At 36.7% G+C, this 27,681-nt stretch overlaps 1 protein-coding gene across 1 annotated transcript in view; it reads left to right on the plus strand.

The window, feature by feature from the left end:
• Positions 1-556: 556 nt before the first annotated feature.
• The window catches only part of LOC113237074 (RNA-binding protein Musashi homolog Rbp6), a 671,710-nt gene continuing 644,585 nt past the window's right edge, over positions 557-27,681 (plus strand). The window contains exons 1-2 of the mRNA XM_026473334.1: positions 557-804; positions 878-918. Coding sequence (XP_026329119.1) covers positions 557-804; positions 878-918 — 289 coding nt within the window. The remainder of the gene's footprint in view (positions 805-877; positions 919-27,681) is intronic.

Genomic DNA, 27,681 nt, shown 5'->3' on the forward strand with positions numbered 1-27,681 from the left:
TTACGGACGACAGCGACATAACCTCATGCGTAGCGCATGATTGCCCCGTAGCGGTATCGTAGCGGGTGCTACGCATGTTGTGGCTATAACGTCACGATGACAGACTCTTTCGTAATCTTGCGTCAGTCGCGAGTTTCCCAAAGGTGCGATATACACAAATAAAGATCTATGTATGATGTGATTCGTTGTTGTCATTCGAAACTTCTGACGGTTGTTGCGTCAGAATGTAATGCCTAAAATATAACTTTAGAGCTAAAATGCCAATTTAGATTTAGAGAAGCTTTTGTCAGCAAGTTTATTTAACGTCCAGTAGGTAGTCGTTAAGTTTAAAAAAGTATGAAATGTAATGGATTACGATTAGTTGCCGTAAAGTGTATTGGGGGAGGGCGATGGGCGCGTGGGTCGGTGGGCGTGCTCGCGCGGGCGTCGGGGAGGGGCGGCGCGCTAGCGGTGGCGGGGGAGGGGCGCGAGCACGTGCCGCGCGCTCACGTGGTGGTGCCGAGCGCGCTGCTTTGCGCGTTCGTGCCGGCCGTATGAATAATTGTGTACGGAGTGAATGAATCGATGCGGCGGCGGCGCGCGGAGCGGGGTGCGGGCGGCGGCGGCGGCGGCCGCTGCGTGGCGGGGTGCGCCGCGCGCCAGTCTCGTGCCGGTAGTCGGTAGTGCAGCCGAGCGACTCCGGGAGCCGTCCCCGCCGCGCCGTCGCTCGCTCGTAGTTGTAGTGCGCCTATCGGCGCCCGAGCCCATGGAAACCCAGAATCAGGACGTGGCCCACAGCCCTGCTGAGGTGCCCAACGATCCAGGGTACGTAACCTAAGTTTTGCCCTTTCAATGTTTACTTTCGCTACTAGTATCTAATCACATGCTTGTCTTGCAGGAAGATGTTCGTCGGAGGACTCAGCTGGCAGACTAGTCCAGGTACGCTCGCCGTTGATCGCCGGTCTCGCTCTACCCGAGCGGATGCAGTCGATGCACCTTTCGGTGACGGTTGCTCGGCCCTAAAACCGCGCAAGGATTCATTTGCGTTCCGTGAAACTATAAATGTGTACCGTTTTCAGTGACGAAGTATATACTTCGGCGTATAAACATCGGTAAAAGTTTGGTAATCAGCTGATTAGTTGCGACCCAAAGTTGGCGGTGTCGGTGGACGGCATACAGTGCGCGTTACGATGCCCGTGGATATGCGTGTCGGGGGTGATTCGGTCGTAGTAAGCGTGTGAAATATACCGTAATTCAGTTATGATGTGAAGGTGTATCGGAAGTCAGGTGTGCAGCGGACGCCATACCGGCTGCGCGCGCAGCCTCCGCCAACGCTTCGACCTTTCCGCCCACAGGCTTGCGAACGATTTTCGTCCTTATCATGAATAATTTTCAGTAGAAAATTCTACTTGAGATTTCCCAGCCGGCTTTCACCCCGAACTGTAATAACAACATAACCTCAATCTAAAGTACGTAGAGCATGATATCGGCGCGCTTCTGTCTTCTTAGGTCTATTGTATAGGTATAACAATTGGCAATAAGAACACTAACTTGTATTCAAAAGTTGTAAATTATTTGAAATACACAACAAGTCGTTATTCATTGTTTTATTCCAATCAATCCTGAAACAATTACCGTCTAATTTAAATTAAATTTTTTATTGTAAAATAAAATTGATTTCCGCTACAGTACAGCGATCAGATTGATGAAATTTTCAATTTCTTTTTTCAAAATTTTAGTTTTTTTGGATATTTAAATTTATGCGACGTAAAATAATCGTTTCTCTTGCAGCTACAAATTATATTTACTTTAACGATCCCGTGGACGCATAATGGAGGCCATCAATTTTATTGTGCGTTCAAATTAATTGCGCGAGTACGACGCAGAAGGCCGGACCTTTGCGCATGCGGCGGTAGGCAACGCACACTACTGTCACCGGCACCGGTATTGGGTCGCGCCCACGCTGCACTTTGATTCCCTATATCTATGCCAACTTTGTACTCTGGCGATATCTAGGGCGGTGCATAGCCAATGTACTCGAGATATTATCGGCTCGATCGATCGCTCACTCACTTCTCTACCGAGAAATATCAAAATAACGTTTGATCTCTCACGTCCGTTAGCTTTACGCTGCATTTTAAAATAATAAACATGGAACTATCCGTCCTGCTCTTACTATATTCCCGTTTATAACGAATCTTATTCCCGCTGTATGAAACAGACGTCTACATTGATTTAATCCGTTGCCTGTTAACTATCTCTCCCTTTGACAAACCTGTGATACTTTTTGCCCGTTTACGTACGTGAAACTGCATAGTACGACTTTTATAATACGTTTACGAAGACTTTTTAACTGCAGGTGTACAAATAAAAAAGAACGACTTGTTCATAACATTTCGGGACGCCCCGCCGTGTAGTAAATATTATATTCATATTCCGAGATATTTACTCAAGATGTTTTCTGTGGCTACGACGATAAGATAATTTTTGAAATTAGTATCACGACAGTGCGTTATCAGTTGATAGGAACCACGCTTATGGACTTAATCACAGTGGAATATACATCATATCTATGTCCTCGAAATACTAGCTGTCGTCGTGAAAAATAAAAATCAATCACAACTTGACGATAAGATTGACATATACTGACGCTCCCAATTTATTTCGTTGTAAATCAATGAATTAGATAAGAGCATACTAACCATTCCGGGATATTGCGAATTCAATTAAAGTGTAGGTCGTAGTACTATATTTTCATAGAGTTAATCACTTTACTGCGAAATATTGGACCGATTTTCCGAATGTCAACGTACTTGCCTGTTATTGTAGAGCAAAAAAAATGTTGTTACACTACAATCTCATCTATGACACTTATACGTATTATTATACGTAGAATTAATTTCAAATTTGGAATTGAGCTATTACGGTAAATTAAGGAAATCCGATCATCCGTGATGTGGTGAGATTTCAGCGCTAGCTAATGATAATTTAACGAGAAAAAAATAATTTTAGAACCGCTTGCTGGTAGCTTTTACGTTTGTCAGATCATAAGAGATGTTTCCTTCAGTCGAGACCTTTTGTTGAAAATAAGTACAATTACTTCGTTTATTAAATGGGACGACGATGGGTTAAGTTATTCTGGTTTATATTACCAAAGCAGAAATCATTATTTCTTTGTTTCCATGCGCACTGAGTTCTCTGAACAAAAGGTAGAGCTCTATTATCTAGCTCGCTTCTCGCGCTTGACATATCATTGACACGCTAGCTTTAAGATTTACTCATTTACTAGCTGACTGTGGCAGATAAACATTGCGTTAAATGCATAATGTGGATGTTTTAGTTATTTTACATACAAACACATTTAGTTGAGGATGCGTGCTTATCTTCTAATATTTATTAATATGTACGAGTTTTATGACGCTTTGTGCTCAAGTAGTTTATCTGAATGCAGTAAAGTCGTATCCCGTTATAATAACTGGTCAGGGACTAGTTGATTGTCAACGCGTTGTTACAGAAGCGTAAAGTTACGGATACTCGTTACATACATACATAATACATAATATCGTCGGTTAAAAGGTAAAACTCATTAAGTGACATTTTGTTCAAAAACTAGATTTTTTCAATTTTGCTTTATTGGGAAGAACATCTATGACAAGAAAAATTCAGTAAGTCTGTGGTGTCCTTCATGTTTTAATACATACCAGTCCTTTAGTGATTTTTCATAATGAAAAAATACAAAATCTTAATTATCTCCCTTTGGCCAATTAGGCTATTAGTGAGTTTTACCTTTTAACCGACGATATGTCAGTTACAGTAACTATTCTGTTATACAACTTTGCCGCGGCTTTGACAATCTCGTATGGATAAAATGTGGGAGTTAAGCATTCAGCTGATTTTCCGTTAAATCAGATTTATTCACCGAAGACAGATGAGTTAACAATAAAAGTATATTTATCTATAACTAACATTTCATGGTTCTCTACATATTTACCTGCCCATTTCAAATTTACAATTTTTGTTTAAATGCCACCACCGACAGGTGCTGTTCAGTCAATTTTTAAGTTTCGAACCGGTAATGCTTAAGTTCGTCGACTTTTGTTGTTAGACCGAATAATACTGATGCGAAAGGGATCGCCGCTGAACTCGTTACGCCTATTGAGAAGACGATTGTTTGACCGACTCGTGCGCACGCGGATTGTGTCGGCGCCTTTACTCTATGGTTTTGTTATACGACATCCTTAGATTTCTTAGTACCTAATTCTCCAGTCATTTGTGATGCCCTTCTTTATATCGTATTTTTCATTAAGAAAACCAGAGCTTTACAGCTATCAGCCTTAAATATTGAATCAATTAATGAATTTGGTATCGGTTGAATTTTGATAGAACACAATGTTTGTCTATACAATATTTTCTCCATATGTCGATTTTACCATGAATTTTTACTGTAGATACGCACGAAAAAAAATGAATTTAAACAAAATCTACGAATAATCCGTTCGAATGCTGGAAATTATCATTGAATTTCCTGTGAAGACAAAAGCGCGCGAACCCCTTTCAGAGACTGAAAGGGTCACAACTCAATTCCTTACTCGATTGCGAGGAATTCACCTTCGCCTTCATCTATTATTAATCCAGAGATTTTGCATACGTTGAATAATGCAGCAGGCGAGTCTCTGATGCAGAACGAACGGATTGTCCTTATTTAATTTCCACTTTGAGAGAGGTTCGCTCGATGACGCAGACTCGCGAAGTTGCTGCCAATCAGGGTGTACAACTTGGTGTTTCAAGCCCAGTCTTGCTTCAGTCGTGACGGTTTAAGATTCGATACCGATGTAACTGTAGGCATTACCTAGTGCTTATTGGGAATATATCTCATTACGTTAATTTGAGTGGTACCTCGGTTTGACACTGTTTCTAAACTGTATGCAAAGATAGAAATAGGTTTACGAGTTACAAACGCGGTTTCAGAAAACCTCTGTTTTCCCGTTTGTTTAGTTATGGATAGAGGTACCTATATACAGCCATTGTAAAAACGACATTTGTTTGTTCTGTTTTATAAATTAATCTAAAAAATATTTTAGAAATGCTTCGTATTCCGTTCTAATAATAAAAATTCTTCCCATTCTAAAAACAAGATTCGTTACCCTCCACTAGTCTTGTGATCGGAACGTAATTCAAACTGCCAACGGATATTTCCTGTGGTACTATATTAGTTGTAGATGTTGGGATCCAGCAGCTGGGTTTGACAGCACTCCAGAAAAACATTCGTTGATCGACCCCTTTCTCAACCAACAGTTCGCTAATCCTTTGGACATGTGTCGTAGCTAAAGCTGTGAGGTTACTTACAATATCTTTTTGCCGAAGTTTTTGTTTAATTAAGTATATTAAAAAGAGAAGTCTACGTAATCCTTGAAATTAGGCACTGGTACAATATCAGTTATCATAATCACATTTCTGTTACAAAAAATATATTAAAATAATTTGGTGTTTGAAGTTGTGTTCGACATGATTCGTTGTTTCATTTAAAATAAAATAGGTAGGTAACCACAGATGCAGTTGGATTGGAGCTTGAAAAAACATTTGCATGAGTAAAGGTACACTTTCACGTGGTTATTTGCCGACGATCTGACAGGGAAAAGATTAAAGAAGTGTTCAGAAGAGTAGCTAGTGAAGAGTCGACCGCATTACCGCAAATCTTGGTATAATCTCCTCACAAAGCGCGCTGTTGGTATGTGAGCAAACAGTTTTTGGTTTAGGGACCGGATAAACGTACCGTTTTGTGAGTTTCAACGGCCACAAATAGACAACCAGTGCGTGCGAATAATTCTGCAGCACACATAGACATAAATCAAGGAGAGAAAAAATAATAAATCATCGAGTAGCTTTTAGCGAGCAATAAACCACAGGATAACCGTTTATTTTGTTTTGAAACGCGCCACGAACAGTTTGAGGAAGAACGCATTCTCGGTTGTCGGTCGGTTTACTTTGCATCACAGTAACCTATTCTTTTGATATGCAAAGTGTCCTCACGTCTGCTATAACAGTTCATGTTAAGAAATAGTGTACTAGAATATTTGTACTAATATTGTCTGTTAGACTGAGTTGTATGCCGCCGACACTGAATATGTGCCATCACTTTTGTAGCTAATTTTTTTCCACGAAACCAACGAATGTGCTTTGCTTGTCCACAGTAGTTAGGTAAAGTTAGGGCTTTTTGTGTTCTCTGTTTCATTTCCTAACAAACATGAATAGTCGTCCGCCTCGATGCACTTCACGCGTCATTGCTTACTTAGTTTCATAAACCTTGTTTCAAATTTTCGATATTTGATAAAAAATGTTTGATACAACCCCCTTTATGTTCCAATTTCGTTTTTGTAACTATCAATTTTTGCTATATAAATCTATTAATATTGTTCTATATAAATCCAGTTTCAAATTTATCTGTTTGCTCATTACAATTTCAAAATAAACTCAACGCGTAAACTGTTCCTAGCTGTAGGTACGTAATATGTATTTTGTGGTGGAAAAATAAACTTTATATTATTATTACTAAACGACAATATTTTAATTAAATCATATAATTAGTAACTGTTTCGAAAGCATTTCGTAACCCAGTGGTTGAATTTCGTAATGAGTGTTGATTGATCTTAATTTAACTGTAACGCGAACGTAGGTAATAAAACTTGTTATCTCTAATACTGTTTGTTGTTCTTGTAGCTGTTTTATCATTAGGTAAGTATTTTAAATAAAATTGGAGTTTGATCTCTATGTGATATGTATAATAATTCCGTGTATTGTGGTAGTATATACAAGCAAACTGGCATTTGCATAACATTGAGCTACGAAAACAGATATTTAGGCATTTTTATTTTCTGCGAGATATGTAGGTCGAAATTCTTGTTTGTATTACCATCTAGGAATATTTCTGTGTAGCTTGCATAACTTGTGAAATCCGTGCATCCGACGCACATCTGGGATCGTTCGGCTCAGACGACACACGCCACTGCGTTGTTGTCATTACTCATATGTCGCGCACACAACTTTATGCTACCAACATACTGTCGTCTTTTATGTAAAGCCGCATTTCATATTTCGCTTCATAAATAGTCGACTCTAGAATCTCCACCGTAGGGTGCGTTTCGCATTTTCGTTTCAGCGGCTTTATGTCGTGACGAAACCAGTTTTGGTAGAGAGGAGCGCATCTTCAAACGACATGCTAATTGACGGCGGCGTGAAGCGAGGGCTAGGTTGAGACTATTTTTTAAATTTTTGTCGCCATTTGACATTTGTGTGTCGCGTAGTAGACGCTTTCCGGATTTCGGCAACGTTGACTTTAGAATTGACATACCTATAAACAGAATTAATTTGTTAAAGTATGTACAGATCTATGCGCCCAAATGAATGCTTCCGTCGAATAGTTGACGTTAATAGATAGTGTCCATACGGCGTACACCTCTTCGACAATAATAACGTCTCTCTACTAACTATTATTTAAATGACTACAAAGCAAAACATGAAGGGATAATAAATTTAGTATAACGATGTATTTTGAAGGAAAATGATGTTATTATAGCTTGGAGTGTAGACTTTAAATTAAGATAGCAATGGACTTTATCATTAAAACGCCGCCTAACTCTCTTGCATCATAGTACGTATTATATTATATATATATTATTAGATTTCTTTTAAATAAGATCATTTATTTAATATTTGCACCATGTGATAAGATACGCTTTATGTAGGTAAATACATGATAACGTAATTTTTTTTTTATAAATATAAACTAAGATTTTTGGAATTTACTCTGTCTGATTCCAATAAAAAGAGTAGTAAAGCTAAATGAAATTTCCTTTAAAACATAATTTGAATTGTCTTTCCAGAAAAGAGGGAAGGAAATTAACTGTTGACTTTTCGTTATAGATATTTATTTCAGTGGTATAACAATTGTTTTAAGCCTTCCAAGGGAACCTTTTCCTGTTTGAAGAGGGTTATTTTATAATGTCTTTATTAGTTGTCAGCTAAAGACGTTTGTGAATGATTTTTGAGGGAAGTCTATGATATTAAATCAGTTTTAGAATCATTTTCCTTATCATGAACACATTTCTGAATAGGTACGCAAAGTCGGCGAATATGCAATATAATGCTGATAGATAATACATTTTAATGCAAAGTAAAGAATATTCTATTGATATGTCACTGAATAGAAGGCGAAGAAGGTAAGGTTCATTGTGGGTACATATAATGATAGGGGACTATGATTCCGTTCTATATGCGAGCATACAAACAAAAAATGTTTTACAAAATTATTTGTTTCAAAAAATATTTATTAGTCTAACTCAAAGAATCGTTTATTCCATAGGTAAAATAAATTTACACTTTAAAACATAAACATTTTTTACGAGTAGGCCACTGTTGTTCACTGCGCTGATTTTCCTGAGAAGAACGAGCAAGAAAATCTAAGGGTTGCTCTTTTCAAATAAACGTAAATGCCATGTATGGAATAACACTTTGAATTAAATTTGTCTAGAATCTAGACCCATGTCTTCTTTCCATGCATCATTCATTATCAATTCTTTAATATGACTTTTAAATTAAAATACTTTTAAATTAAGTTTTAAACTAAGGAAATGATAATTTTAATGTAATGATCCGGAATCTTATTGTAAAATTGTATACAGTTCCCCATAAAAGAATCGTTTACTTAACCCAAATTTTCACGCTCTTTAAATCCGTGACACGGATTTTTACACGATTTAAATCCGAAAAAATTATTTAATTTCTAACATTTATTTAATCAAAATATGCATCCGCGTTATCACTTCTGCCACCTTATTGGAAATAGGTAGGATACTGGGGACCCGGAATCCAAAGGCTTCGAATTCATTACCGACTGTTTCACGGAAACTAAATTGTTTTCCTTGGCGTTTAGATTATTTTCGATAGCGATAATCATCTAAATTGCGGTTAAAATGGTTGCCGGCAGGAGTTAGTAAACGTGGAGGGTGACGAAGCTCTTCAATCTGCAATTCCTATAAAATGGAGATAGTTTGTTTGGCAGTACGCGCTTTGGTGTTATCGCGTTGAAGTAGTGGTGAATATCGGTGGCCAGCATGCTGATTCAAATCGATTGGGTAGTCTCGAACATAACTTACTCGCGTGGAAACCTCCAAGCGAGTAAGTTATGTTCGAATAAGAATAAGTTCGAATCTGAATTTCATAGTTTAGCCCTTCGGCGCAAAGTTGCGTGACGGTTTTCTACAGAATATATTTCGGTGAGTGTGCCCATGAGCTCCATCTGTTCATACCATCGGACATATGGTGGGATCCTCCTCCATCCTTACTTGGTCGGTATTTCCTTTAGGCGTACTAAGCGCTTTTCGAGATCTTTTATTATGGGCACTGCCCAAGAATGGAATTCCCTGACTGCGACTGTTTCCAAGCACAATCCGAGTATATTTAAGGTGCTACTGAATAGGCATCTTCTGGACGAGCTCGTTCCATCTAAGATCCTATCTTTGCTCCAGGGCTAGGTAGTGGTCAAGAGCACGTCCATTTACTTCAATATAAATCTAAGGAACGGTCTATGATGCTGCATCTGAGTCACCAAACAGTTAGATTCTAACATTTTTGTGGTTTTTCATTATTGGACACTGTTCAGACTTGCCGATTCAACCTTTGTGTGGAATATATTTTTCATCACAAACAATGATACTGACTCTCCTTCGATACTGTCTCGATTCATTAAGACGGTGTAAGGTTTCATTCGCGTAGCGTGTTCTAGCGCGGATAATTCGTGTGGTATCTATATTTGGCGTAAACGAGGTGAGTTACATCAACCTATGGTGCTAATTTCCTAGTTTGCGATGGACGGAATAATACCTTGCAGATCGTCATTATTCACCTTAAGATCTAATCGTTCACAAGGCTCCTAGGTTAAAATTTCCACAGCGGAATCAAAAAGAAAAAAATTGCATTGCATATTTTCTTTTCGATTCAGCATCGCCGCCGAAATAAATTTCAAAAATTAGAATAAATTTACGATTATACCCTATATACAGGTGTTTAATATCCGATGATACTATAACAATAATACAAAAGGTCACTATTGCTTGTATTATCAAGTCTGAAATGTTGAGGTCTATTCCGCTAATAACCATTCACATCTTACATCAGCGTTTCGCAGACAAAATATCAAAAATGTCCTCTCTTGCAGTCTTAGAAATAGCCTCATTTTATTTAGCCATAGTTTTGTGAATAAGGAATGCTAAGCGAAATTTTATTGACTTCTCAACTGACTTACATAGGAGATGTGAGGGATAAAAATGTAGATTATGAGTTGGCGCAGAGACATTTTCTTCGGAGCAGTATTTTCGCAATCTCCTTTAGTATTGTGTAGTAAAACTAGCCAAAATAAAAGATTGCTTACGCTTTATAGAGGGATTTAGCGAGATTATTGCCATTCATGTATCATTTGTTTCTTCATCTAAATAATGCTTTTTCGAGGAAGCATCTGGCCGGGTTTATATTTTATTTATAAAACGCAAACGGATCTGTTGCCACCCGAGTTTAACTGTGATAAAGTTAACTGATATCAAAGACTTCCCTGGCACTTCTTTTTCATGAATCATTTTTTGTTATTAAAGTCATACTTTATATTTAGGCTAACTTACACAGAGCTTTCTAAATTGTATTAATAAAAGAGATAAAGAGCGTTTAAAAAAGTTAAATATGGTGAGATAATATTGGATTCAAAACGGTTACTTTCTCACGTTCCTTGATCACGTGTTGACTGGTGTTTAGTGTTGTAAGTCGTAAAATCTATGTACTATATTGAGATATATTTGTAATTTTTATAATTACGTATGTATTGGAAATGATTATAATTAGACTCGTGATATCATCAATATGCTCTAATATTAACTAAATTTTACTTATTTTGGTATAGGTGCGTTATTCAACGATTATTAGTATCTGTCTGGATTTAGACGCATTATTCCTGTTATCTGTCTTTAGTTACATCCATGCCATGCACATGTGTCGTGTTTCATTTAATTACATCATTATTGAGTTCCATGCGGGCGAAAGTAATTATCTCGACATTCCAACCGGATCTTCTTTCTGTAGTTGTATAAATTAGAGTATTTGTTGTTTGGTGTAAATAGAGTTGTATTTATATTTTATTTATTTCTTGCCAACAGTAATCTGAATTTATTGCGGAATATATATTTATTTTAATACTCTTACTTCAGTTCGGCGTATGCGATAAATATGTGCATAGAATCCTTTATGTAGTAGTCATCGACGTAAAGGTAATAAGTGCACCACTAAACATATGGCCAGTAAATTAATTTTAGTTATTGTACAAAATCTTTTTTTATAGTGAGCTCTGGAATCTTGTAACTACAGTTTCTTCAGATTATCTTTATAGAAAAATGGCGAGGAAAACGATCGCTATAGTTTTTTATGTAAAAGCATACAATAAGTGAAAGTATTTGGGTAGTAGCCAACTCGTATGATAAGATCACGAATGCAGGCAAATGAGCGATGTTCACCTACATGATTTAACGTGTTACTCGTAAAACTTATAGCGATCTCAATATGTTCCGAGTGATTTATTTAATTACCTAATCTTTTACATCGAAGACTATGTAAATGAGCGTTTAGAGATGTTTTAAAACGTAACTTTATGAGGTTAAAAACTATTATGCGTTCTTAAAAATGTTATTTAATTCAGTATTCCGTTTTTACGGGTAAAGATCAACATGACAGATTTCGGTCCTTACCGTCCTTATCGTGATGTGAAGTTTTATGCCTAATTTCATTAAAATTTACCACCATAACGTTATAATGGCTGTACAGTGTACTATATGAAGCGACACAAGCATTCATAATTATGATTAAAAGGTGGCTTTTAACTGCTATCGTTATTATTTCAGATTCCAGAAGTAACCATAGTAACCATAGCCTGTTGGCCGAACGGTTACCGATTTCTGAACCAGGAGAAATACATGTTTGGCATATATTTCTCTCGTGAGTTTGGGTGTAACTAGTAGTTGTCTATGACTGTGTCCATGGCAGTGAGTGTGTGCGTTAAGACAAAAATACCCGAGATATATGAAAAAATAGTAACTGGTCAGTCTTTGATGCACCCGCACACTAAAATATTACTATGTTGTCTCACTCGGGTTGTCGTACAAAACGAGAAAGCTTTGTTTCTTCCACTAAATGCCACTAAAACGAAAGGATAACCATTTTACAACGAATCGATGCTTACCATGGAAGACAAAAAACAATGGAAGTGCCTTAAGCCTAAGATTACTATCAGAAGCACTGTCGCCAAAACTCAGAATAACAATTTTTTTTGTGCCTAGGATTTCAGAACTGATTTTATTTATATCTGGGGCGCTGAATCGAAATACAAAATCGGTATCAGCTCTAGTTTCTACGGTCAGCATTTTTTTTAACTTGTATTTAACAAAGTCAAACAATCATTTATTCCATAGGTACAATTTTTACACCTGAAAACGTCATTTTTAAGCTACTGCTCGTTCACTACGCTTACCGCCCTGAGAAGAACGAGCAAGAAACTCTAGGGTTTGCTCTTTTTAAATAAACTTAAATGCTATACAACACATTTTGAATCATATTTGTGTGGTACACTCATGTTGTCTTTCCATGCATTCGGTCCCTCACTCTGAGGAAATGCCAATCCCAACATTTCGCCAGTTACTAGAGATCAATGAGAATGAATCTTGTCAGCAACGTGAAAGATTTCACCAGAATATTAAGGCTATGAAAGACCGCTATTAAGGTCGGTGGCGTTCATCAGTAATCTGTCACCATGTGCGTGTGCACATGATGGCAGATTACCTGCTACTGGCGTTTAAATCGGGACTGTTCAAAATTTCATTCAAGATTGTCACGGGAAAGGAGCTTCCCAAGTATTCAGTGACTTGGATTGATGATCCTCTATCTTTATTATAATAAATAATATTTTCTTAATGTATCTAGTAAAAATATCTATGTTTAGTATCTTAAAAATTTGAGCTCCTGGCCAAAAACCATTGACTTACAATTATATGGACGTCGGGTCCGCGCTAAAAAGTGTCCGCACTTGTAAGGCGCTAAAATCGTATACAGAGCGCGACACTCCGCTTTAGTCTTCATTTGTTCTACTGACAGCGCGATACTGCGATGACATTACAATTTAAATTTCGAATAGGTTGACTTGGGACATTTTTTTCGTGGTTTTTGTATTAGACCCGTCGTCCATTTATTTGTAAGTCAATGCCAAAAACCAATGCCGTATTTGAATTTCGATTGTCGAGGTTTTGCGCAAGGTAATTGACACGACCTTAACGTACAAAGCGAAAATGGCGGACTGAGCTTAAGTATGTGGAACTTCGCATACTGTTGGCACTTGTGCCACGCAAAGTAGGTAAGCACTTTTACTGTTTTATAGTTCTGTGATTGTCATCAATTATTTATTACTTCATTACATAATAAAAAACCGACCTCAAAAGCCATTCATCCTCTAGTTTGCCACCCTTGAAGGTGGAACATTTTCAAATTTAAATGGGACAACTCCTGAGGTACCCCTCTTTCCAACAAAAAAAGAATCATCAGAATCGGTTCACAAATGCCTAGTTATCGCGTAACATACATACAAAAAAAACATAATGTCGAATTGAGAACCTCCTCCTTTTTTGAAGTCGGGTAAAAAATTACGTTAAACTTATTAAATCCAGTAGTTTGACATTCATATTTTGTTACGAATGTTATACTAACACTTTGCGTATTACTTATTTAATTGACGATCTTGGTGGCCCTTTACGCTGTAGACTCTAGATGAGGACTTCATGGGTTAGATTCCCAGTAGGATCAACTTGAGAAATGAACTTTTTCAAATTTGTTCTAGTCTGGATGTTCCGGGTAGTACCCAGAGAGGGTTAAAGTTTTTTCTGTTTTTATTCTCAGTCTTTTGGTTAGTTTTGACCACACTTACGGACCAAAATCAAGTAAATGCAGTGTGGTGTGCATCTACATCGCGGGAGGTAGGTAGGATCTATTTCGTCTGCTTCTATCTGTATGAACTTTCTGTTTATTATTCTTTTCTGATTTTTATGTTATTATCATCTATTATTTATTATTGCCATTACTGTATTTGTTTTATTTAGGTATCTACTTAAGTGAACGTAATAGGTACAATGACATAGTCGTAGCAAACTAAATAAATAAATTGTGGCGACATCCATCATAAATTACATTTATTGCTTCTAAATTGTTGCTATAGATCATGATCAGAAAAACATAATATGTTCAATGTCATAATTTTGTGTCAGAATTTTTTCTGTGATTTTGCAAGCAGTTTGCTATTATTATTTTCTTACATCACAATTTGTAATCAATAGACGCAGTAACCTCTATTATATGTAGTGTGACACCTATTGTGTCACAATACAATACCGAATGTTACTCTATAATTTCTTACTAAGAACAGTGAACACAACCTAGTCTTACAAATACTAGTGTTCTACCCAGACCGTTAGTATTATTTAATGAACTCGATGACGCTTATCGCATCGATCTTTTCTGTAATAGCGTTTGGAATAAAAAAAACTGTTATGATCAATGACTTTGTATCTTGTAACTTAATCTTCTAATGATTCAAAATGCATTCTTATAATGCCTTTATAACCCATGTAATTACATGAATTCACACAATATCATAAAGAATTTGATTTGAGTGACTTGATTGTCATTTTTTTATGGTTAAAATAAGTGCGCAGTTGACTTCCATCTCACCTAATGGAAAGTGACTATGAGGTCGACGATGGAGCGTGCACATCTATAATATATGTATAATGCCTATTCAGTCTCACTTTGAAAAGGCTCAAGTAATAACGTTCAGGGAACAAATCAGCTTCAGGGGATTATTTTTATAATACCAAGTGACGGGACGAACAAGTCGTGCGCCTGGTAGTAAGCGACATGCCTATCCATAACAGTTACAGGTCCCTTCAGAGCTTTAAGTCGCAACGACTGCACCCCGTCACCCTGAGACATAAGTTGACAAGTCCCATGTGCCTGTAATTTCACCAGCACCCTTACCCTTCAAAACCGAAACGCGGTAATGCTCACATTACTGGTTGGCGGCAGAAATAGGAAAGGTGGCAGTACTTCCCTAGACGAACTCTTTCACAAAGAGATCTACTTCTACTAAAAATTCCACTCCAATGCCGTACGCCATATAAATGTGGAAGCTTAACGCTATGTGCGAATCTTGAGTATTTCCACAACATAAGGGTGGAACCCCAGCCTACGTCTAGTCCCTTGATGATAGAAAGTGAATAGTGGAATGATTTTATGCAATTCCATCGCACATGTTATTTGTAGGTAGGTACTCTGGGTTCAATAGTTCAGCAATGGTTGTATTTTTTACGTTCACATTTGGAAGCTTTTCATTTTTACATGTAATTGTCTGCCATATACATATACTCTGAATATAGTATCTAAATAGAACAAAAACCAATTATCTGAAAATAATTACGTAAACAGAAGGTGCAATAAATAAATAAGTAATTCTTCTAATAATTGTACAAAAACACTCACTATGTACACACTCGTAGTATAATAAGACAAGTATGGCAACTCCACACACAGGTAGCAGCGCGGTTTGTATGTGTGCGCGCTCACCGCGTGCAGTGTATGAACGCACACATTTGCATAATTTCGCGATGCATTCGAGTTGCATAGCGCTGGTCGTCACACGCGCATTTTATTATTATTACCATACAGTAGTATCGCTACCTCCAATGAAAACCTGTACTTGTTTTATTTTGTTTTTTATTTCTTTTTTACACAAAATTCGTTTTTTTGTATTTGTTTCCAATTTTGTTTTTTGTTTTTTTTTTCACAAAATTCGGGGAGCATATTAGTAAATAAATATGGCTGTTTACAAAAATAACAGAAAATGACCAAATAATAAAGTTGGCGTAGTGTTCATTGGAGACATTGTTATTATACTATGCTATATATCTGTAGGAAATTTAGAGAAAGGAGAAAAAGAAATTAAATAATTATTATTTCGGGCGCATAATTTAGAAAAGTTTCAAAACTCTTTACTTACCGTAAATTGGTGCTTTATTATACCTTTTACTTTGTTTCGTTATTATTTGTGTGGTGGTAATACATTTACCACTTTCAATGTTGAATATTGAACTCGTGCCCAATACAAAATCTGTAGACGAGAGTGTTTATGGGGAATAACTCCTAACGTTTTACCTGCTTTTGTGGATAATAAATAACCTGTGTTTAGTACAGAACACAATCAGCTCATTGTTTATTTCTAAAGTGGATCAACCAGGAAGCAAAGGAAATACCTATTCTCGTTCGCAACGTTACTAGAGAGCTTTGTAAAATGTCATTTGGCCTATTAATTTTACTATGTCCAACATTTCAAACAAACAATGTTAGTGTGATGCTTGAATAGATTCCAAATAAAAAATCAGTTTAAAAATATATATTCTTTAAGTGCGTAGCCACACGGGATTTCACATATTTTGTTGTGATTTGTGAATTGTTGTGATGCCATAATGTAGTACTACAATAAACCAGAGTTTTTACTTTTATCTGCGTATGTGACACGAGCAGCTTTCCAACCGCACTGCAAGTGTCAAATAGCAGTTGGAATACAGCCGGAGAGCAGTTTGCACGGCAGCACACTGATTAATTGCATTGCAACTGTATCTCAATTGCAAGTGAACTAACATTTTGCAGTTCAAATTCTGCTCGCGGATTGCATATAAAACCAGTTAAAAAATTATTGCGGCTCTACAAAATCATGAACATAATGAAAAAATACAAATAAATGTTATATAAATATATAGGAAATGAAACTATTTTTCCGGATTCCGGAAATCGCGTATTTTGGTTTTTTCAAAAAAGGGTTTGTTTGAAAAAACAAATATACGCGATTTAAATCCGGAAAAATAGTTTCATTTCCTATAGAACTCGATATATAAATATATTCATGCACATAATTATTTAAAGGAACGTAATTAAATATCGAGTTATGATAACCGCATATATGAACAACTGTTGTCCGTATAAGACGATTGAAGTAATTCTTTTTTCAAATTAAACGTTCTAGAATATGAGGCCAGAGTTTCACTTGAACGTTGTTATAATAATTCAATCCTTTTTTAGAGATCCTCTAAATATATTCATGAGTGTACTTTTCTACCATTCGTAAACGTTAGCAAAGTCGCAATCCCACTTACATAATCTATAGATAAGGCTTGACGTCCGCAATAAAGTTCCGAAGTATGGACGATGGAGTATTACCTTCTCAGTCACGTAGGTATCACAAGGGGTAGTTTTGTTACACTAAATGACAGTGAATGAACCTGTTCATGATTTTCATTCAATGCATTCTGTACCCAGTGACCTCTACGTCCCTGCACGCACTGCACTGGTGGCCGCTCGATAGCTATAGTACACTTAGAAACAAACTCTAGGCGATGTCACGACTTTGAACTTCATTACGTGATCTTGTAGTGTAATTTATCTTCTAATGGCAGAATGAGAATTTTGCATAATTACTAATTATGTTGACGCCTGTTCAAAGTTGACTAGAGTTTTATTACTAACATCATAGAGTCATTATTTGACTCGCTTTTTGGATGCTATACCATAAAACTATATAGTATTAACAACTACGTGACCTATTTTGTATTGATTAATAGCTACCATCAAATTATTGATATTACAATGTAACCAAACTCAAAGATACTGCTGTGTCGATTTTTTTCCTGGTGGTGGTTTGACACGAATATCCACGTCTAATGTTTCAATGTAACATCGTAATTCGTTTCGAGGTATCTAGCAGCTATAGTTCACAAAGACTTACAGGCACACATCGACCATAAATATCAATGAGCTATATTAATTGAGTTGCGAATTACGATCTCCTGGTATTATAAAAGGAAAAACACCATTTATTAAGGCGAAACAAACTGTCTTACGTTTGAAATATAATCTTGTGATGACAGAGTAAGCAAGATAATCACTTTCATAGAAGTTATTAGTAACATCATTTGCTAAAAATAACCGCGGCTTAATGACTACATTGTTATCTTTCTGATCTTTTTGCACGGTTGGCACATGCATGCGGACGTATACAGAGATAAATAAACAAAAACTTGAGTCCATTCACTCTGGGCTGACATTTCTACGGCGTCGTGCCATGCCTATCCTTGCCAATTTCGAACGATTCGTTGCTTGGCACTTTTGCGTTTGTAACTTTTTGCTTGCAACGACATCGACATGCGCTAGTTTGCAGGACCGTGGAACGAACAGAGTCCGGAGTTTTCTGGAAAACTTGAAAGAGCGACTTTGTCCTAGCAAGCTTTACTTTTGCAACATTATGTACCTACAGTTCTAAGGTAAAGAATAAAAATAGTTGTAAGGAGTTCAGATTTCGATGCTATCAATTCTGTGAAAAAGAAATTTTGTCTTTTAGAAAAATGAATCCCAGTGCGAAGACAGAGCTTACATTTCGTTTTCGATTCATTAATCAGACTTATATAACAAAAGAAAAAGGAAGCATTTGTTTTTTCACTTTCTGTTTACGTTTCTGTGATTATTTTCAGTAAAAATGGAAGTACTTGATTTTCTTATTAGCTTTTGTATGATTCTACAGCGATGCACAACGAGTGTCAGTTATCATAATCTAGGACAATATTTCAAGAAGAGTCAAAGCTAAAATTCGTTTGTTTATTGTGTGTTATAATTAAAGCGTGAAGAGAGTAGAACTGGTTCAAAAATAACCGTTCGTGTGACGCCGTAAATCTCGGTAACGACGAATGTTTGTGTGTAAATCATTAGCCCCTGAGCGTAGACTTTATGGTACATTGAATTTTATTGCACTAATAATAAAATAATGTCATAACTGTAATTATAATAACAACGCGTGTTAACGTGTATCGCATGATACTGCAAATTTGTGAATAATATACACAGATCCTAGGTGTAAGCAATAGACCTGTTAACCTTTAGTTATTCTTAAACAAAAATATGTCGTGCATAATTTTCGTAGCTAATTACCAATGTAAATTGGGCTGTGACCAATGTTTGGAAAACGTATAAAATTTGTTATAAAATATTACAAGTATTAAGATATAATAGATTCATGTTTCTTGCCCACAAAAAAATTATAAAAAATAATGGAATACAAAGTGCTTACCAGATTTTTTGGAACACCGACAACTGTAGATAAATTTTACCGGATTGTTTAAAGTAAACGAACAATGCGACTTCGGTATTTAGCTTTAGAATAATTTAGTACAATGATATCGTAGCCAAATAATGTGAATCGATGAGTAGATTATAAGGGACATCGCACACCATTTCATTTTGAATGATTTTGGAAATTTTTTCACTACATTTTTTATGTTACGTTCAATTTGACCTAATTTTGCTGTAAGTGTCTTAAACACGTGATATATTTGCTACTGGTCATATTTGCAACCGTAATTAAGCGTATGGGCTGTTCTACATCAATCCAACTTCCAAGAAAACCACCTACCGCAAACTCAACTCTGCAACACCATTAATAAATGTAGATGAATTGTATAGATTTTTATAAAATTGTGAAGAACTTGCTATAAATCTTTATCAAAGTGAAGTTGTTTCATATTCTACATCAATCAGTCAAAAATCAAAAAAAAACCATGTATAATATCTCTAATAGTTACAACATGTGTTTTTTTATAATATCAAGTGACGGGACGAACGACTCGTGTATGCCTGTACGCCTGTCCATAACAGTTGCAGTGCCACTCAGAGCTTTAAATCGCAAAAATGTGAGGGGCATACTGCCACTGCGCCTGTCACCCTGAGACATAAGTTGACAAGTCCTATGATGCTGTAATTCACTAGCAACCTTATTGTTCAAAACCAGAACGCAGTAATGCTAACATTACTGCTTGACGGCAGAAATAGGTAAGGTTTATAACATAATGTGTATAACCTTACCTTTATTTTGAACAATAACGTATTATCGGATGCATTCAAATTACAATTTTATTGAAGTAGTAACATTTATAATTTAGGCATCGATTTTAAATTGAATCTATTGTTTTTGTGTTATATAAGTCGCTGGTCAAGACATCAGAAATAAAATTTATGTGTTATAAATGTATGATAAAGTAGAACAATGGAAATTTTAAGTGTCTTTCAAAGACTACAGATGTTGTTAATGTACCTTACAGTATTAAAGGCGATCCAATAAACAACAGTAATGTTTAGACTCCATACGTAAATTGAAAATTTCTCTATTCTCTGGTATTTACATTAAAAACACGTACTACTAATATTTATTTAAACGTGAATCGAATAAATAGACACTTTATTAACGATCTCTCGTTATAAAAGATAAACACGGCACAGCTAGAATTTTTTAAATCATTGTCTGTTTTTTTTCATCTATTAGAGCCGCACTCGATTAACTGTGTCGTGTGAACAGTCCCTAGTTTCCAATGAATGGGTCTGTAATCATCTGCATTGAAGCCATTATCTCAATTGGCGAGTACTCATTGAGCGACCTCCATGGCCGGACACCGCACCCGATTCTCAGTTTGCTATACAATGTCCTTTTCAACTTATCTAGTATTCAATTTGTGAATTTTACGTCATTAATGGACGGTGATCTCAGTTGATCGATCGTTTATTTACGGCGATTTTATTTTATTCGTTTTTTATTTACTTTTTATATAATTGGATTGTATCAAACTGCCTCCGTGGCCGAACGGTTACCATGCCGGACTGCCACGCAGAGGTCCCAGGTTCGATTCCCGGGCCGGGAGAAATATTTGTATGGCCTACATTTATTTCTCTCGTGAGTTTGGGTGTAATTTGTGGTTGTCTAATTGTGTGTCCATGGCACCCGCGACACAGGGTTTCCCTAGTGCGGGGCTATGTTGATTGTGAGCGTTACTATGTTGATTGTGAGCGTTATTGTCTTTTTGCAACACCAAAATGTGTTCCTATTAATATCATTCTTATCTTCGATTTCCAGCAATGACCGCAGCACACAGCACTTTGGCCTTACTATGAATCAGTCTCCAAAAGTATAATAAAAAAATGTATCAGACACAGCTCTTTGCTACAATTTCATTTGGGTTCCATGATTGTTTTAATAAGTATTGTTGAAATTTTATTACTATTATTATTTTTCATATACTTACTAGTGGCTTTTCAAAAATTTTTATTTTATCTTTGATCTGTTACACTAAAACATATTCACAATCATAATTTACACTTACTGCTACATTCATATTAACACTCGTGCGTGTAGTTACATATCGAATACACTGTAGAGAAGCTCTGTCGCTGCACAGGAATGGCATCAGAATTCTCACTAGAATCTTAACAGAGCATTGTGACTTAAACATGAACAACCACATGTCAAATATTGGGCAGAGTTTCTTTTTATAATATGAAGTGACGGGACGAACAAGTCGTGCGCCTAATAGTGAGATACACGCCTGTCCATAGCAGTTGCAGTGCTACTCAGAGCTTTAAATCGCAAAGATCTGAGATGCTCTGTCTCTGCGCCCGTCACCCTGAGGCATAACTTGACAAGTCCTATGTGCCAGTAATTACACCACCACCCTTACCCTTCAAAACCGGTTAACAGTAATGCTGACATTACTGCTTGGCGGCAGAAATAGGTAAGGTGGCAGTACTTCCCTGGATGAACTCTTTCATAAGGAGCTCTGCTGCTACTAAATAGTGTGTAGAGTGCAGATTTTACCACGAGGTGGATGAAATTCCTACGCATCTCTCTCACTCTCATCTCTCACTCGATGCTGCCCCCTGATAAGCGTAGGAAGCTCCATACTGGGAATGCACAGGCTAGAACCAGAGGAAATAAATAATTTCGGAGCCAGGAAAGTCCTTCAGTTCTTTAATGCTGTTGGACTTGGCTCTGAACTGTAATTAGTGGCGATCGTAATAAATCAGTTAATGGTCGCAGTGATGAGGGTTCGCATAGGCTCTGAATGAAGCCACCTTAATAATAATACATATCGAATAGGATATTTTAGATACACTATTTACACTTTATTACATTTATTATTTCGATGAATAATTCACTCATAGTCGATTCTTATATTTTTGTTTACGAATGATTTCTACGTTTAGTACCTATCGTTGGTTTTGACTGAAAACCAGCACTTTAAGGAATTTGGCACTCTTGTAACTCATCTGCTCTTTCTACAAAACAAAGCATATATTATGTATATTTCGTAATTGTATAAAATTACATATGACAATAGCAGCTTTCATTTGTTTCTTAAATAAATACAACTTTGTTGAAAATGTCAAATATACAATCACGATCATTTGTCAGCTTTTGTATTTAAGAGTTCTTTCTGTTCTGTGTCAGTAGAACGGAAACATAAATTATAAACTACTAGTACTAAGTTTACGTTTATTTTATGCGCAATTATTTTAATATATATATAATAATTTTATTGTTTTATCTGTCCAGATAATTTTATGAGAAGTTAACACAAACACGTTACGTTACTCCTAAGAGTAATGGTGTAATTTTGTGTATGAATACTTCTTTAGGTATGTGTACAAAGTTAAATGTGGAGCTGTTAGGTACGTAAATAGGAACATACATAAAAAATACAATCCTTTTAACAAATTTCCAGTTAAATGACGATAAATATATTTATTTCATTTTTAATGTTTACGTATACTAAATCACGCAGTTTTAAAATGTGTATTATGTTGTATATTTTAAGTCTCAATTTTCCGTGATTATCATGCGTTGTTTTTCAGGTGTAGGTTGCGCCAATCCTTGTGTGATGTACGCATTTCATTATCATACTGCAGGATTTTTATCTTTATTTAAGGTTTTACAAACTCAAACAGTGATTAATGAGTCATAATTAATGAACAAATATCTTTTACAGGTCATAGTATGAATACGAATCGATAACTCGACCATTAGTTTGCGTAGTATGGCAATATAGTCAGACAAAAAGGTATAAAAGCTAGCCTTTATTATCTACATTATTCTTAAGTAGCCTCACGGCTAGGGACAATTCTAAGCTGACTGTTCAAATGTGTCCACACAGTTACTCTCGTTATAGCAATTGAAAATACACGGGCCATATTCAGTATCTGCAGTGTTTACTCCGGTCAATCAGGATTGTATTTGTACCTAGACCCTGACAGTAATTCCCCTGTCCATTAAATTAGCATGTCCATTATGTAACACGTACTTTTCGCAACGCACACGAGTTATGGGATGCGCCGGAATTTCTACTCATATGTAGATTTAAAAAAAATACAAAAAAAGGAGAAAGTCAAACCATTACGTTGACTTAAAAGCCATCCACGAAGAGTCAATAAACTGAACAAAAGAAAGAAAAGTGGTGCGCTCGCGTATTCTACCTACATTTGTTGAGTGATCTCCGAAATGGAAATTGAACGCACATCTTTTGCGCGCGCAGTCATCTTGATTTGTCCGTAGCCTAATTTGAGTAGGTACTTCTTATTTACCTTCACTATTGTCTCCAGTCTGTTACATCTATTACTGTACATTACGAGTCAACGACCTATATTAGTTATCAATTGCTGCCATTACGTGTTAGAACATGTGTATAATATAGACTTTGTATTTTAGTTTCTAGATATTATTTGAATAGCGCCGACTAGCGGCTTTTAGATACTTTTATTTCGAGTTTTAAATTTATAAGTAGATTCTACAGCTGTTTTCCTTTTCAGTATAAAGGACATTAGAATAATAACCCATTATCTATAGTGTAAGGTTTTCGATGCAGTATCGATCCTATCACCGAGTTGCAATAAACAATCAGCATGTTAGATTTAAGACACAACCCAAGCAATTTCACGATGTATTGAGATATAAATGCCCTATATTATAAGACAATCACTTGACTATAAGAATGACTTACACGTTAGATTCACGGAAAAATATTTTTCCCAGGGTTACGCAAGCGGTAAATGTGGTGGAGCACCTTAGTTGCCATCTTCCGAAGTTTGGTAAGTGAGGCACTCCATTTATACACTGCCCGACGTGATTCCGGAGAGAAATATTTAGTCGATTGTACCGCTCGTGCCCTTAACACATTTATTGACACGAAGACAACTAGTGCGGAACATCACGCATAAATAGATCTTTCCCGGGAACCACGGGAAGTATTCACACCGTAGTGTAGTAGCTTTCGCATAGCTTATTAGATACCTTTAAGTCTAACGGTCGATGTCACGCTATGCATGATTACGATAAGAGCACGATTTTAAATTTTTGTCATATATTGTGGTGTATTTTATGTTAATTGCACATTTTTTCTTACCATAATTTTCTTGATGTTTATTACTTCGTTCGAATTAGGTACTCATGTAATTCGAACGAAGGAGTTGTCTCGATAAGGAAAATTGACGCAGCCGAATGCCGGATGTAGATTCGGTGATATTTTGGTTGGTATGAAAGCTAAGAGGGTAATCGTGGAAGGCAGCAGGAAGAGCTTTAGTCAGTGAAGCTGAGCGCAAGCCAACTGATCCGTGTAATAGAAGTCTGTGATATCAGGCTGCTTTCCTCCTTTCGTCTTTACGCATATGCGAACATCTGCAACGATCTCAGGTTAAATTTGATTTCGAAATCCATCACTGGTCTTATTAGGTTTTATCTCGTTAGGAGAGAATTCAATTATAAGTAGCAACGGCGTGTTTTAATTACAATCGTGTTAAAACGAAATACGTAGGTCGTTTCGTCGGTCGGGTCGTTTAAAATTTTATTGTACCAACTGAATATTGACTAAGTTCTTCATCAAACTGCATCTAGTATACAATAAAATACAACACCAACAACACTCAGTCGAGCAGTTTGATTTTAGGTGTATGTGAAAACGCCAGGCAAGGCGCATACGCCTCAGACGACACCCGACCATAATCCGATTATATGTAACAAAATGCTTCTCGCAGCTCGTAGCCACTCGCCGACAAGTTTACTTTGCTCGTTACAAGTTTAGTACTTAAATCCAAAATCATGGTCTAAATCAAAGTATAGAGGATTTTGTCATTCAGCACGACTTCTATTTAAACTAGAAATTTTAGTACACCACTAGTGGTTTACTAGCCAAAGGTAAAGTGTGAAAGTGCGAGGAGACACTAAATTGTGCAGATCTTGGCTAAACTTAATTACTTCAGTGGTCCTGTATCCTATGAATTTACTGGGGACTATTTTGGAAACTGTACGAGTTATAGATATGTATTATACTAAATATCTATACTCCATATTTCCTTTTGTCCTTACCTGAAATGTCAATGGAAGTATGTTAGAAAATAGAAATAAATGTCACGTTAGCCCTCCTTCCTGCATTCCTTAATGATTGACATATGAAGCAGGGCTATATTGTACTATGCTCTAGGTTTACTGAACACACTACATAATTAAAATGTTTTATTTTTTTTCAGCAGCAGCGTCCCTACAGGATATTTGTTAGTCTGATCTTCAAAAATATGGAACCAAATTTAATTAAGTAAGCAAATCAAATTTTAAAAAGTGTATATGAATTTTATAGACAATAAAATTATCAAAAATTGCCAACGACATTGTCATTGTAAATAAAATATACCAACGTCTGAATATGAGGAGATTCGAAGTTCCTTGTTGTATAAGCCGAATAGCTGACAAAATACACTGCCCGTTGATAGCGACCTTTCTAATTCTCTCATATTATTATTTAATTACTTACACAACTTTTAGAAGCTTATTTAAACGGATGTCAAATTTTGAATGACCCTTTTATTTTCATTAAACATCGGTGTAAAGGGTATTTAATCGCATTCTAACTTGCGTTTCACTCTGTTTTTGTACGTCTGTTGTGTGATAAATAAATTAAGCAGACATTAATGTTTAATGGCGAATATGCGCGACGTAATTTTACTATTAGGAGATTTAGAGAATTAGAGAATTTGTTCGATTTATTGTGATTACGATCTTATTTTAGATAACTAACCATAACCATACTTATTGACACGGAAACTTATCAAGACGAAAGAATGACACACGTTAACGAGTTTCAGTTGCTGCAGTGTATTGTACCGTTGTGCAAAGGTTTTGTTACCTCTTTTTTATTATATTGACGGGACAAACAAATCGTGCGCCTGATGGTAAGCTACACGACTATCCATAACAGTTGCAGCCATTCAGAGCTTTAAATCGCAAAGAAATGAGGGGCACTGCTACTGCGTCTGCCATCCTGAGACATAAGTTGACAAGTCCCATGAGCTGGTGAAGTTATAGAACTTCACCAGCACCCTTACCCTTCAAAACCGGAACACGGTAATGCTGACATTACTGCTTGGCGGCAGAAATAGGCAAGATATATGTTTGCAAATGTGGCGCCATAAACGCGCGTCATCTGCGTGTAGCGTAGGCCATATAGACGACTGCGGGCGGCAGGCGGCGCAGTGACGTGGCCACGTGCCCTTCCCGCGCCCCTTTCCTAGACCTGCATCCGCGCTTTTTACGCATGTTTGTAAAGCTTCGTACGAGCGTTTGAATCTACACAAAAGCAAATAACCTGCTTTTGGACTCTCTACGGCGCCGTAAACGCGTAAAAAATACGCCGTGTGTGTAGGGTCTAAGCCGGTCAAAAGAAGCTTTATATCCATGTAATAAGAGTGAAGATGACAATCGAAGACGTTGTGTGTTGCGCGTCTTCAGTCCCAGCAGAAGTGAAACGCGCAAAGTCTTTGTGGCCCGTATTGCATGGTCATAAATCTTTTTCTGGCCGGCTCTAGTCAATCACTGCGTCAAATCTCAGAAAGTAAAAGGCTCATTGTGTTCGTCCTGGAAAGTACTACCACCTTACCTATTTCTGCCGCCAAGCAGTAATGTGAGCATTACTGCGTGCCGGTTTAGAAGGGTAAGGGTGCTGGCGAAAATACAGGCACATGGGACTTGACAACTTATGTCTCAGGGTGACGGGCGTAGTGGCAGTGCCCACAAGATGTTTGTGATTTAAAGCTTTGAATGGCACTGCAACCTTTTCGGATAGACGTGTCGCTTACCACCAGGCGCACGACTTGTACGTCCCGTAACTTGGTATTATAAAAAAAAAAAACTTATCTAGCACGGATAGCCGAAACCTGTCATATAATGTCCAGAGGCTTCATTCATGAGGTAAGCTAATAAAAACTGTCATCGGATATTACTACAAGTTTGCATTGACTTATTGGACCGTAGTAAAGTCTCGGTAGTTTACATTTCTCACGCATTATGAGCGGCACTAGCGCACGACCGAGCGAATTGGAAATATAGCCAACAGTTTGTACCGAAAAATGCTTTTTCCGTATCACCGCTTATCATTACAACATGATCATTTTCTTTCGAATGCAATATGTAACAAACATGTCGAATATACCTATATTGCTGCCATCTGATATATTCCTCGCGTCATAGTAATGAATTAATCTCTTATCTTCTAGTTCACATTGAGTTGCACAAGTGCCCTCGATCTAATTAACTATTATTTAGCGTCTAGGCATGTCTAATTTAAAATAATTACTCGTTCCTATGCCTATTTAACTTTTCCATTTTTCTTTTCAAACTGTTAAGAAATATCTAATAGACAAGGTTAGCCATTAGTAGTT

This window comes from Hyposmocoma kahamanoa, unplaced genomic scaffold (assembly GCF_003589595.1).
Source record: "Hyposmocoma kahamanoa isolate Upper Pololo Valley unplaced genomic scaffold, ASM358959v1 93, whole genome shotgun sequence".
Lineage (NCBI taxonomy): Eukaryota > Metazoa > Arthropoda > Insecta > Lepidoptera > Cosmopterigidae > Hyposmocoma > Hyposmocoma kahamanoa.